Source organism: Ascidia mentula, chromosome 7 (assembly GCF_947561715.1).
Source record: "Ascidia mentula chromosome 7, kaAscMent1.1, whole genome shotgun sequence".
In the NCBI taxonomy this organism is placed as follows: Eukaryota; Metazoa; Chordata; class Ascidiacea; order Phlebobranchia; family Ascidiidae; genus Ascidia; species Ascidia mentula.
Window position 1 is genome coordinate 7,176,392 of NC_138572.1, and position 13,421 is coordinate 7,189,812.

At 43.2% G+C, this 13,421-nt stretch overlaps 1 protein-coding gene across 5 annotated transcripts in view; it reads left to right on the forward strand.

Annotated features, from left to right (window-relative positions):
• The window catches only part of LOC145908063 (uncharacterized), a 40,220-nt gene that overhangs the window by 20,052 nt on the left and 6,747 nt on the right, over positions 1 to 13,421 (forward strand). For 4 of the 5 annotated variants that reach the window (XM_082995230.1, XM_082995232.1, XM_082995233.1 and 1 more), the window contains 7 exons: positions 3,541 to 3,615; positions 3,731 to 3,927; positions 7,471 to 7,552; positions 9,780 to 9,957; positions 12,056 to 12,177; positions 12,356 to 12,462; positions 12,771 to 12,910. In XM_082995230.1, the coding sequence (XP_082851356.1) occupies positions 3,541 to 3,615; positions 3,731 to 3,927; positions 7,471 to 7,552; positions 9,780 to 9,957; positions 12,056 to 12,177; positions 12,356 to 12,462; positions 12,771 to 12,910 (901 nt within the window). Of the gene's footprint in view, positions 1 to 2,493; positions 2,682 to 3,540; positions 3,616 to 3,730; positions 3,928 to 7,470; positions 7,553 to 9,779; positions 9,958 to 12,055; positions 12,178 to 12,355; positions 12,463 to 12,770; positions 12,911 to 13,421 lie in introns of those variants that run through there. The other variant, XM_082995235.1, reaches the window with a different exon arrangement.

The window sequence follows — 13,421 nt, forward strand, 5'->3', positions numbered from 1 at the left end:
ACATACCCTCAAATGACACCACCTTAATATCACCGATACCCCACAGACATCAATACTTAAATCCTCCCCGAAACCATCATATTTGTTCGTTTCGCTGAAGACCAAACACAGCGATTTAAAGTTCCAACTGTCGAAGAACACACAAGTTGTGACGTAGACAATCGGTTACGGGAATGAAAACCGGTCGTAAATCCGTCGCCAAAGTTTGCCGTTTAAACACTCGACAATAATCCCATTGGATGAACGGCCTTATGCTGGTTTCGTGCAGAATCCTCTGCTTGACCTCCAATGGACTATCGACAACCCATTGGTGACGACTTTATGTCCAGGCGCAGTGTAACTTTTGTTTGCTGTTTTGTTAATGAGGGTTAGGGATGCGTTACTGTTATTTTAGCTGTGAGTTTATGTACGTGTGTAGGATGTTGAGTGTGTAAAATATCCCAAAAGGTGTTTTGTTGAAATAATGTGGATTTTTAATAATTATTATTGACAGATTACCTAATGGTTCAGTTTATGGCAACTTTATAATGTGGAACTTTTGAACGCAGAATTTTTGTTGGTTTGTTTTTAACAAATTCTTAAACTACAGCATTGTTGTTTTTTTATCGGTGCATCTGCTTCGGCTGCAGCATGCAGGTGCGCATACGCCATTACCTATTGCAGACATGCTGGAGGCAGATGTTGCTGCGTTCCAAGACCGCAAATAAGCAAAATTGTCGTGCCAAAACCCAAAGGCCCTTTACATTCATGTCTTATCCTTCAGAAAAACATTCTGTTATTGCGGACTCAGCGGCATATGGTATTATTGGCTCTGCAATTACGTCACTTTCTCGTGTGCTTTGCCGATTAAAAATGCATGAAGGGCACGTTTCTCCTCTTTGACGAAAAGCGCTGGTTCAGGTGCGGTCTCGCCGAACAATTATATTCACCACACCTGTTAAAACACATACGCTTGCGGTGAGCACTCTGGCGGCGATTAAGCGTCGAGTCCAAGCTATTGGTCCTCGCGTGTTATCCCGTTTTTATTGCCCCCGCGGTGCAATTAAACGTGTCAATTCGTCGCATTCGCAGAGGCAAAAATGTAAATGGTTTTTGAACAAGTTTAGCATCCGTGCGCTTTGGCGTAGGTCACTTTCTTGCTTTAATCTGCGCTGTAACTGCACTTTAGGTCTGTGCAATTGGCGACAAGGATTCATAAACTTGGGTTTTAAGTTGTTAAGATAAACTAACGCCACGGCATAAAAAAATGCGTTGTTTGCGCAGTGTTAAAGGTCTTTTTCTTTGTTGTGTCGTTAGTGGGCGCTGTAGCTCGTGGTGGGTTGTGTGCAAAAGGCGGTCGACATGTTTTTCTGTTGGAAAACCTGATCGGAATTCGTGCACAGAAAAACCCTTCTAATTGCGCAGTTGGAAAAAGAAGAAGTACTGATATTGCACTTTTTAGGCATCATGGACATACGCTTTCGTGCATATTTGACCCAAAATAGCATTTCACAAGCTGGAATTTTCACCCGTTTTCGGTCTCGTTATTCAACTGAGAAAATCGAGCCACGTTTGAATACAGTATATCCTTAGAAAAACGATGAAAAAAACAGTTTTAGCCAAGTGTGCTTTCATCCCGAAACAGCAATAAATCGTCGATCAATCCCCGCCGTCGAAATGTTTTCTTGGCACTTTCTTTGCCTTCATTCGCGCAAACCGCCTTCGAATATCACGCATAAGTTAAAGAAAATATTTGCTCTGTCCTTACGACTCGAGCGTTCCTTTCTTTCGAATTCGGAAACGTTTTGCGACGTCACGCTTTATGGCAGAGGTGCTCGAGACGAGTCCGTTGCCGGATTTCTTCGTTGGTTCCCTTTTTTCTTTTTCTCTCAAATTCTCCTTCCCTCCCTCTTTCTCCTCTGCGCCCACCCTGGGTCACGAAAAGGCCTATTTGTTTTCATCATAACTCGACGCATTGTCTTTTTAAAAGTTTTCGTTTGTTCGCCGATATAGCGACTACCGTTGCTCTCTCGGGTTTTATCCGGCCCGCCGTGGAGCCATGACGGGGTCCTGGCGGTTTAAATCGTCCAGGCGACGTCACAGGCACCGTCATTTCGCCGTGTTGTGCATCGTCAGCTGTAGCAGTGGCAATAGTTAGTAAACTTGCGGCTTGGTTGTTGGCAATTGCAAAAAAACAATGCAGTAAAGAGATGTCGGCGAGGAATTGAAATCTTAGCACAGGAAGTCGATGGTGTAATTTTACAATGTGTGTTGTTCAATTAAGCCTTTGTAGCAAGTCGATTTAACGAATTGTTCATTTTGGTTAGTGTTTGAAATTGTTAAGCGTTGAGATGAAGAACTAAAATCAAGCCTAATCTTTATCGTCGACGCATAATTGCTGTTGTCCTGCTTCGTGATAATGCATCTTGTAAGAGTTTACGAGAAATTGATTCATCAACTTTGCCATATTCTGTGTTAAAAGCCGAGAAAAAGAAGTGAAAAGCAACAAATTCTTGTTTTTTTCTTCGCAGAGAATCTTTATGTTTTTTAAGTAACGCCTCGCTTATTAACTTATTATAGCCTAATATTTTGTCTTTTCGTCGTACTACTACACCTTGTGACCTGTGATCATGATGAAACTGTGCATGCCCGACGATAGGCCACTCACTGTATCGCCGCCGCCGTTTTTTGACTTTGAAGAGGTAAATACAAGCCGAAAACTAGCCGTTTTGGGAAGAAACTCTTCCAAAGGATGGGCCGTTTTTAATTCGTTTTTTTTGCGTTCAAATGTATTTATTTATCCGTTTTTTAATTTAAGTTGTGTTTTTTTTAGTAGAGTATCGAGTGCCCGACTGTAGGATAGTTTGGGGGTTGCTTTTCGTGTCAAAAGTATCGTTATATTACTCAACGCACGTTGTTATTCTTACCCGTCTGTCAAATTGGGAAACCCGGACGCTTTCGCCGAGTTACTCTTGGAGCTCGTATCCTGTTTTTACTGCGCAGATCTCTTTTGGGCCACTCGACTCACCATGCTAAGCGCATAGTGCCGCATTGTCGCCCGTCAGTCATCAGGACCCTTATACCCGCTGTCGGACGTCAAATTAACGTCGCCCCGCCCGTAGCAAAAACCTCCATCGTCGTCGCACTGCTCAATACTTTTGTTTTCACACCCGTTGGTGTATATAGAACATATCCGCCCACTGTTCATTGGAACGAGTACGAGTGAACAGAAAGCCATTTGCAGACCGACACGAGGGGTGGCTACGGTCGCTTGGCCGTGAATCGGCGCCTGGAAGTGGCACACGCGACTCCCGTTTCCGCTCCGGTGTATCTTTTAGCGCCAGAAAACTTACATCCGATATCCAGGACATCGGCTACTGTTATGACACGTGGTGACGCGTTAGGTTGTGCAAAAATGCTCGTTTCGTTGCGCAGCCTTGTGTTACTCTAGAATAATTTGAAATGACCATAATATGTGCAATTCAATCGTGACTTAGCTGTCAAAGTAAACTACCTTAGTACTAAACGTTGTGCTAACTGTGGCTGTGTTTTCTTGTTTAGAACGGCTACACCTGTGCTCCTCAGTACAACAACAGCCTCATGAGGTACACAACCGAACTACCTCAACACAACAACGTAAGTCCAGTCCACTTTGCTTTAGTTTAACTCTTGTATATCTTCCAAACTGACCCTAAGTAACCCCGTTGTACATCTTTGTCCTAAAATAACCTCAACATTCGTTCTGTTGCAGGCAACCAGCTTATCCAGCGCCCTTGTGACGCAACCCAACCTGGTGCATCAACAAACGAATATGGGGTACCAGTCCAGCAGCCCAAACAACGTTGATGGTACCAATAGCACCCACAGCAGCCCCTATACCCCTAGCCCCAACGGGGGTTACGAATACCCGACATCGCCCCCAACTTCCAAGCCGTCAATTCCTACCATGTAAGTAATATGCTATTTATGGTAATGGCTAAGCACTACAGAAAATATACAAATCGTCATGCCTTATTATAAATATGGGAGGCGCGAACACTTGAGTCCAAAGCTCTTGATTCGGATCTAAACGTTCAAAGCAATCAAGCCTATCAGTTGTCAATATTTGATTACATAAAACTTGAAAGGGCGTGGTTGTATGTTATATCGTCGTCCGTGTTTGCTTCTGAGAAAATACCTTTTTAGTTCTGTGTGAGGTACAGTATTATTTTAACGCAAGATGAAAGAAGCGGCACTTGGGTTATGACATGTTTTCGGTACTTAACCTTACACTTAGGACACCAACCTACCTTTACGATACCAGTTCTTGCGTGAAAGCTTTGATGCTTCCACATTTACATTTTTTTATCCCCGCTTTATAATACCAACCTTTGTATTTGCGAGTACATCTCCAATGTTTGACGTCACAAACAACCGCCGTACCCAACGCCCCATATGCGACAATGTTTGAGCGACAGTGTTGAAACGTTCCAACGTAACAAAACTTGTATCAATATTCGCGCAGGGGACGGACGATCGCATTAGGAATCGTTTCCCGTTCGAAACTTTTGTCCTCTGCTGTTTGGCGTGGGCGTGTGTTGACTTCGGTTTACCGACTGTTAAGCGGCCGACGTAATAAACGTTAGTGACTGCAAGAAACAACGGCGTGTGGCCTAATATCGGGCTTTGCAGACTGCTTTGCGTAAAGTTTATGGAATTTTTGCAAGAAATAATAAACCTGGTATTCAAGTGCTGCATTTGCCGCTCGAAAATAGATTTCAATCCACCCTTGAAATTTTGCCTTGTCGCCATCGTTTCCATGCTTATAAATAATGAATTGTGCAACCATCGAAAGTGTATCAATTCTCCCCCTCAGGACATTGCCTTTAAAACCGCGAAACGAAACTCCTGAAGTCACTGAGAGCTCTTCACTGCCCTCCCCTAATTCAAGCAACTGCAGCGTCCATTGGACGTCGCAGTTCAAACATTTCCAATATGACGTCAGCGTTTAAGTTGACTTGCAGTGTTTACTTTCGATCGCCAACCTTGATGTCGGTTTAAGTCGTAATTGTCTGTCCAAGATCTGGGGTAATTATTTGTACTACGCGACCATCTTATTCTGACGCCCCCAAAAACACACAAGCGCTGGCTGATGACAATGCTTGTCATTGGGTGAATGAGCGATGGTGTTTACGCCCGTTATCCCATCAGCGAATGGAGAAAATGTCGCATTCGTTCGTGAATAGGATTTAATTGTTGGGCCACTGTGTTTGCTAATAAGTCTTATTTCCTCATAAATTTTTTCTGCCACTAGTACTGCAGAAACCCATAACTTACTTTTTGGGACCAAGAGCGCTAAGGTTTCCACACGTTTAAACCCCTGTTTAAAGTTTAAACTAACAAACTAAAGTTTCTTTAAAGATGTTAATTTATTCCACGTTTAAACCCCTGCAGTATTGTTATTAATTCATTGAACGTTTACATAAAAATAGGGTATAGCTGTGTGCATTTGAAATCTCCAGATCTTAAACCAAACTTCACACCGGTTAGCGTCCCATGCATCACATCACCAAAGCCTTAACAGTCACAGGTGTGGCAGCCTTATATTTGAGGTCACCGCGCCGGGCAAGCAAATTCAACAGAAGCTTCGGCAAAGCGACTGTTAAATGCCCATAGACCATCAATCAAGCCAGCCCGGGCCTCGCTAATCCTTTAGGGCAAATATTACCCAGTATCAGGACATTTAAGGCGTAGCCCGCATAGTCCAATGGCCATAAATTATACGTAGAGAGCTCGCAGCCTTCTAACAACAGTTACCATAGAGGCACAATCACAATATTAGTGCCGGTACAATGGAACGTGGATGCCAATCCAGTTTTAAAACTTCTCTATTTGCCGATCCACCGCCGCGCCTTACTGGTCGTACCCAAGTTTCAGCGACAAATAGGATTCGTTTATATTGCACACGCGCGCCTTTTGATGCGCAGGTAACGCCCGGTTCTTGTTGCCCAACGGTTAAACCGGGGAATGTTGTTAGCGAGTCGTTGTTGAACGCATTTATGTCACGCTAAACAGACGCCATTTTGGTTTAGGAAAAACTGCATGGTATAAAGTATGACCCTCTAAAGAAAGTTCTTTTCGAAATTTCTCATCAGCGGTTGGCAGTGAATGAAACGCTCAGATTTTCTCCCTTTGTTCTAAAGGAGCTTGATTTTCTATTTTATTTGCATTGTAGGTATTACGATTTGGGTAATTTTTTGGTGACACGGTTTATTTTGTTCCTAGAAACTTGGGCGCCGTTTATCTCATAGCATTAACCCAAAGTAATATTTATATCCTTTGAATCCATGTCAATACCTGGAATGGATTTAAACCCAAGTCGAGTACGTTATTTAAATTCAGTTAAATCCGGGCCCCATCGAACAATGTGTGCACAACTGTTCCTCAAGCCCAACCTTTCGTAAATCCGTGGTGTAACGTAGCTTGAGAAAGACGTCCAGTCTCCTATCAAAGAGGAAAATAATTTGCTTAGGATGACGAAGGTATTCGTACAGGCATGACCTACTGTGACTCACTATTTCGATTGTTCGACCGCGAGTTCGCTAAGAAAATCCCATTTTCTGGTTTTCAGTGATTCGTAAAAACGCGTGGATTAAAACAGTTTTTAACCATATTTAGTGTCCATATCTAAACCTTTTCAATTAGATTTTTGAATAATTTGTTTACAAGCAGTCGACAATTTTTTAGGGGTCGATTTTATTTGTGTCGCCTTTTGAAAATTTTGTTGACAAAAACTCATTTCTTTGAACACAAAAGGATCATTATTTTGCATCAATAAATGCCACATCTGCTGTAACTGGGAAATATTCTGTATGCTGGACCCGGACATCGGAAACACATAACTTCCCATTCTAAATCAGAACAAATCCTCCTTGTGCCGGAACGTACACACTCTTATACAGCACTTAGTGCACGCAAACAAAATATATTGAAACCGTTCACCTCACGATTTCGTTCAGTCTATTGTGTCGCCACCGCGCTACCTTACAGTTACAAAAGCCGCTGCGTACTCTTGTTTATTTTACCTTAAAACGGGTCGGGCCTTACGGCGTCGCTGTAATAACACTGTACAACTTTGCAATTTCGCCGTACGTTTAATCGATTCCCTTGAGCATATTTGATATAGGGCGCGATGACGGTTTATTAGCCATCCGTTTACCGCCTTTGATGTTTGACGTATTGCCACCGTTTTTATGCGGCACTTATTGTTAACGCTCGGTTTGCGCACGTGTCAAAGATTACGGAACTATTACAAATGTACACAACACTGTGCGACTAACTACCCTTAAAGTATGTGTGTGGCCGAGTGGACAAATTATCGAAACTTGTAGACTTTAAACGACGTGCTTGCTACTTTCAACGTTGTGTTTTAGTGTACTATCAATTATGCATTAGCACGTGGTGGTAAATTCGAATGATATAAATTAAATAAATATGTTCTTTATGTTTCAGCACCGACTATGCCGGGGAGTACGACTTCCAAATCAACTTTGGCGAAGCGACCGAATCAGCACCCAAGAGCGCCCAATATACAGTAAGACACTTTTGACTCAAAATACCATGTTGTCACTGTATCTACGTAACTCATTTGGACAGTTTCCCTGGCGCGGTGTTTACCACGTGTTGCAGATAGCTTCTGCTGTTTGTTAACTTTAGCGCTGTTTGCACGCGAAGTTGGGTGTGCGCCCTTTGCCCGTTGTATATCATGGCCGAAACGGCGCGCACAAACATATCACCGCCCACTACGTGCGTTTAAACATGCATCACCCTCTGCATATGTTCCATTTCCCACCCATTTCCCCCACACCGAGCTATCTGCCGGTGGTAACTCCAAAGTCATATTAGAGTCTGGAGCACGTGTTTGCTTAACTTTCATCTTCCGCTCGGTCAAGTATCCTTCCCATCGGTATTGGGGCGTCACGTGCAAAATTGGGGAGACAGCCAATAAAAGCTGTTGTCTTTCCCGCCTTTGATGAGGCTTCGTGGCCATGGCGACCGCCGCTTTCTCGATCAATAAGTAGCGCAGGAGCTCATTGATTTTTTTTGCGTTTTTAAAGAAACGTACATTACGTCTTCGTCGCACGAGTCTTTAATTATTGACATGTTTACGAAAACAAGCAAACTAACTTCATGAATTATTATGTTGTATACACAAACCCTGTGGAACCCAAATAGACTTCGACGTTTCGCAAACTTCAATAAATCTTACGCCAGAGAACGTGTGGCCAGTTGGGATTACTGGCACTTGCTGCGTGGATTTGTAACAACATTGCCTCCTTCGGCGCCATCAAAGCATTTGCTTCGCGCGTATATTTGCTAACCCTTTGATCTGAGCGTGGTTTTTCAGCGCGGCTTTGAAACTGCCTTCGCGGTAGGATTTGTGCTTTAATTAAACCTAAGTCTCCCTGGACGCAAATGGATTTTTGTGTAAATTGCCGTGTACAAGTTAAAATTCCAAAGGTCACCTGAGGGTATGTGGAAGGTTAAACCAAAACTCATGCGTTGAAGTTTTGTTTACCCTGTGGTAACCTTGATCACGCGGCTTTCAAGACGTCACAGCCCACCACGTGCCCCAACATTGTTGCGTCACAATCGGCGCACAGGCGATGTCTCGGGTCTCGATAGCCTGGAGTCTGTAAAACGGCCATTAAGTGCCCCACCCGTTAACCCGGTGTATAGCAGGCTCAGCGTGGCCCTCTGTAATCCCTCCAAACCGTCTTGTGCTTGGCACGGGCCACCCGTACGGTTTTTCGTCTTGCGGCGCCGCAACAGTTTCGCTTGCGGAGATTTTCCGCCCAATTTCACCTTTAATCCATGCTAATTGACGACTCGTGCCGCTCCCGTGCAGTGGTCTGGTCTTGTGTACAAATATTATGCTAAATTTGCGCTTGGTCGTAAAATGCGATGGGAAAACCTCGAAATTTTTGAAATTAACGGTATGTTGGAACGTGTTTTTTTGCGGGTTCAACTTAACCCACAGTCAAGTTTCATTAATGTTTTCATCAAACAAAGTAAAGCCACTCTTTTAGTTTCCAAAACTGGAATGCTATCATTACGATATACAAAACCGCCGTGGCAACAAATACACTGCAGAATACTTTTCTCAATACGCGCTCGGCAATGTCTTCTAAAAGCGCCAAGCGATCGCCCACGCTTGTCCCGCCATTATTAACCTTAACACCTACGTACCCATTCTCTATCCTACAAATAAACACGCGAGAAAATGGAGCACGTTACAGCTCCAACAAGAGACCCTCGTTTCAAACACACGCCCCGCTATACACGCCTTAGACATCAAGCGAATTTTGGCACAGCTGAGGGACTCTGGTCCTACTCTATTTGTGCAAGCCAAGTCGAAAACCCTTACCACTCAATCCAGAAGTTATTGGATCCGTGCGCTCTCGCCGGCCCCAACGTATTAACCCCATTGTAGTCGAGTACGCCACGCCGCGTTGGTATCGTTTCAACCCGGCTGTGCATATACACCACGACGCTCGCCTTTGCCGTTAAGAATTTATTTATTAAGAGCGGTTTTGTTAAGCTCGTGCCGGAAAGTCGTCCTGCCGTCTTGTTAGCGACCACAAAAACACAAAAGGATTCAGGTGCAACGGTGCAACAGCTAATCGAAAAAATTGTGGCAACATGTACTGGTGAAAAACGCAGAAAAGCACTTCAAATTGTTGGCGCATTATAGTTTGCATGAATGTAAAACTATTCCCAGTCTCTCCCATCCTTGCAATAAGCCTCGTGTTTTCCTACAGTACTCCCATCAACTCAACAAGCTCTTTGTGAAAATGAACGTCACATGTCCTGTGCGATTTAAATGCACGCGACCACCACCCATGAACTCCGTCATTCGGGCCGTGGCAGTCTTCAAACGACCCGAACACGTGACCGATATCGTCACCAGATGCCCCAACCACAGGATCCCCGACGAATGTAAGAAATTCTTCTTATTTTGTGTTAGATTCTTGGCCAACTTGGTTAGGTATTTTAAGCACTGATTGCCGTTTAAACTTTCACTTTGTTGGAATCTGTCGGACACATATTGCCATCTTTTTGCTATGTATTTGACGGTAGTTTTCTGTTATAAATCAAGAATTTTTTTCTTCGATTATAAATTAGCACTTTGTCCTTAATTTACCTAATTATTTTCAAACATTAGAAAGGTATCTTCCCCACTTCCTAAAATTAGCAAAATGCCAAAAATTTTCTCACTTTCAAACAAATCAATAAGGGGTAATCTTCCATCTTTCCTAATGGGCTTAGAGTTGTTAACCTTTAAGCTTTCTTGTGTGCAGTCATTTGTGTGTACTCAGTACATTTACTTTCTTTCGTTTATTTACGTAATCACCTAGTTTCAGTTGCCTTCTTAAACACGTCAACGTACATTTACAAGACCGCACATCTCGACCGGTTCCCACGCTAAAAACCAGTCATCAGCGCGAACGCCCTCCAAAGAAAATTTCGCGCCGGTGTTAAATGTAAAACAGTAGCGAAGAGCAACGAATTTTCCGATCGCCGTCGTAGCGCTAAAAGCCTTTCACACGGTAAACTGACCCTGAAAAGTGGGAAAGTCCCTTTCGCCGCGACCACCTTACGTGCTCCTAGCGACAGTTAAACCAACTTTCGGGCCCGTTACAGTGTAGCCCGTAAACTCGGGCTACAAGGCCGAAGTACAAGCGGTCTCCTGATTAATATTTACGCTTCTCGACGGCACCTCGAGATTGTACGTGTTGTTATAGCGAACGGGCAACAAGTTACCTTTCGTCGCCACTCAAGTGCCTGGGAAAATAAGTCTCGATTGCCTATTTCATAAACGCGACGTTACCGAGGCGGCGAAAATCAAATGTTTGTCCCCGCTACTGTTGATTAATCGTGATGTTCTAGTCGGTGCAATATTCGAATATATTTGTCCTTTCTATTTGTGATCAACGGGTAATTTACCGCAAACAGGCCATAAACTTTAGGAACCGCAGGCAATATTTCATGTCAAAAGCCAATTAATTAGATTGTGGTAAAGTATATGGGATATTTGGGTTATACAATCTAACAATAAAACATACAAGCCAGTTTTAAGGTTATTTGGCTGAAATTCGCCAACACCGTCGCTACTTTAGTTATCGTTATCAGCATCAGCTCCAATCAAGAACCGCTGTACAAAGAAAACCAATAATTTTGCCCCCTTTCGCAAAGGTTACGTTTTAAGCGTCCTGCAAAAGTACACAGTAGCACAAAGGGCCGTAATATTTTCACACGGCGCCGAAATAACTTGAAGCAATTGAACGTTCCTCGCCGCTACGCTATTGTACAGGGTTTTGTCGTACATTTAGTTATTCTTTTGGCGAAAGGCACCGGAACTTTATATATGGAACGAAGTCACTCCTTCCTCGGCGGCGTGGAATCCTGGAAGGCATTGTGACCTCATCAATGGCGCCCTGTCGCGTCATAAAGGCTTGAAATAATATAGTGTCGCATGGGGCCGGCAGCGCACTTGGCTAAAAAGAAAACAAAACTGCCGTCAGTCTGTCGCATTCACAACGGTCGGCGACGTGCCGCCATGTAAACCCTTCTCCATACTTCACCACTCGGTGTGAAGTCCAAAGACGGTTGTTTATTTTGTGATGTGACTTTTGCTGAAATTCTTAATCTCGGCCAGTTTGTCATACAAAAGCGGGGTTCGGCTAAAGGATCTCGTCCGGTCTTCCAACTGATATCGGTGGTGTCAATCTCACCGTTTTCCTCATCGGTTTTACTCACACAAGTGTGTGTACACTGACCCTTAACTGTCCAAACCTTCGCGTTGGTTTACGTTGTATTAACATGTAGGGTTTTTCCGAATAAATCCAACAGAGAGCAATCTAAATGGCCTTTCTGGTACAAAACTATCTGTAGCAAACCGTGTGGTCAAGTGGAATTAAAAACCAATTTATCATTTTATATTTTTTACACATGTTTTCATGACGTAGTAACAGCAATGCAATAAGGTTGTTTGAGCCTTTATTTTGTTTTTTAGCAAACCTTTTTGTGTCAACAGCTGGTTACCTTCCGTCCAGCCATTTGATCCGCGCTGAAATGCCGAATGACTCAAATGTTCGTTACGAGACCGCAGCCCAGGATGGACGGGAAAGTGTCACTGTGTTCTATGAACGACCCCAGGTAATTTACAAACTTAAATGCAAGTCTCTATAACTCTGAATTCATACGTATTTTTGCTGACACTTCGAACCTGTAAACTATGTAAACAAATTCCAATGCTACTACAGAAACTCTATTATAATATTTATAGCTATGGATTATAACATTCAACGCTTTACCGATGTTTGTGTTCGTACAGGTGGGAGCCGAATACACGACCGTCCTGTACAAGTTTATGTGTCTTTCAAGTTGCGTTGGTGGCATCAACAGAAGACCTCTTCTAACCGTATTCACCCTTGAACATGAGTAAGTATCTATGAGCATTGCAAGTACAGATTGCTTAGCATAATTTTGAAAAGGTTTGTAAGCTAAAAAGGGCGTGTTTAGATCAACTAGTGGTTGTTGTGTTTGTTAGAATAGCATGAATTGTATTCTCAAGAAAGATTACTTTTTGACCTTCAAAATAGTTTTATTAAAAAAGCGCACCCGTTTTAATGGAATGCTGTATGTTTCTGCAGCTCATGTTAGTTTTTTTTTATAATGGCATGTACTATATACCATATAGCTGCTCCTTTTCTTCTTATTCAATTGAATATAAAAACTGTTTATTTTAGCGGTCAAGTGTTGGGTCGACGTGTCGTGGAAGTACGAATTTGCTCCTGTCCTGGTCGCGACCGGACACAAGAAGAACGAAAACAGCGCACCCACTACAATGGTTCCACAGCCGGTTGCAACGAAAACGCTGCAAAAAGACGTAAGTCGGTTTTGTTTTTAAGAAAGTTCGGTGGCTTTTCTGTTTCTGCCGGTGTGGGGCAAAGCCCGTGGAAAAATAATTTCCTATTGTTACGGTTAAAAATATGTTGCAACTTGACATCTGACACCACACACACTCATGTCACAACATGTTAGATGCACACGTGGTTTTCAAAAAGACAGCTATCACTTTGCAGCGCTTTAAGATGAAATACCTATTTAAAGGGGGTTTGATAACTCGAAAACCTGTACTTAAAATGCCGTCAAAATTACTTTCACGACAAAGCTTAAATTTGTTTTTGGCCTCGTCGGCCATGTTTGGACGACCACAATCAACCCACCGCTACAACCGGCTTTTACATTCGCCTTTACCCGTGGGAACATTTCATTTCTAACTGTATTGGTCTGCGAACGCATAGCGTGTTCCCTTGTCCTCATGATTGCCAACAAATTCCCAACGCTGTCGAAACTATAATCAAGTACAACGCCACGCAAAACTGCGTCCGCATTGT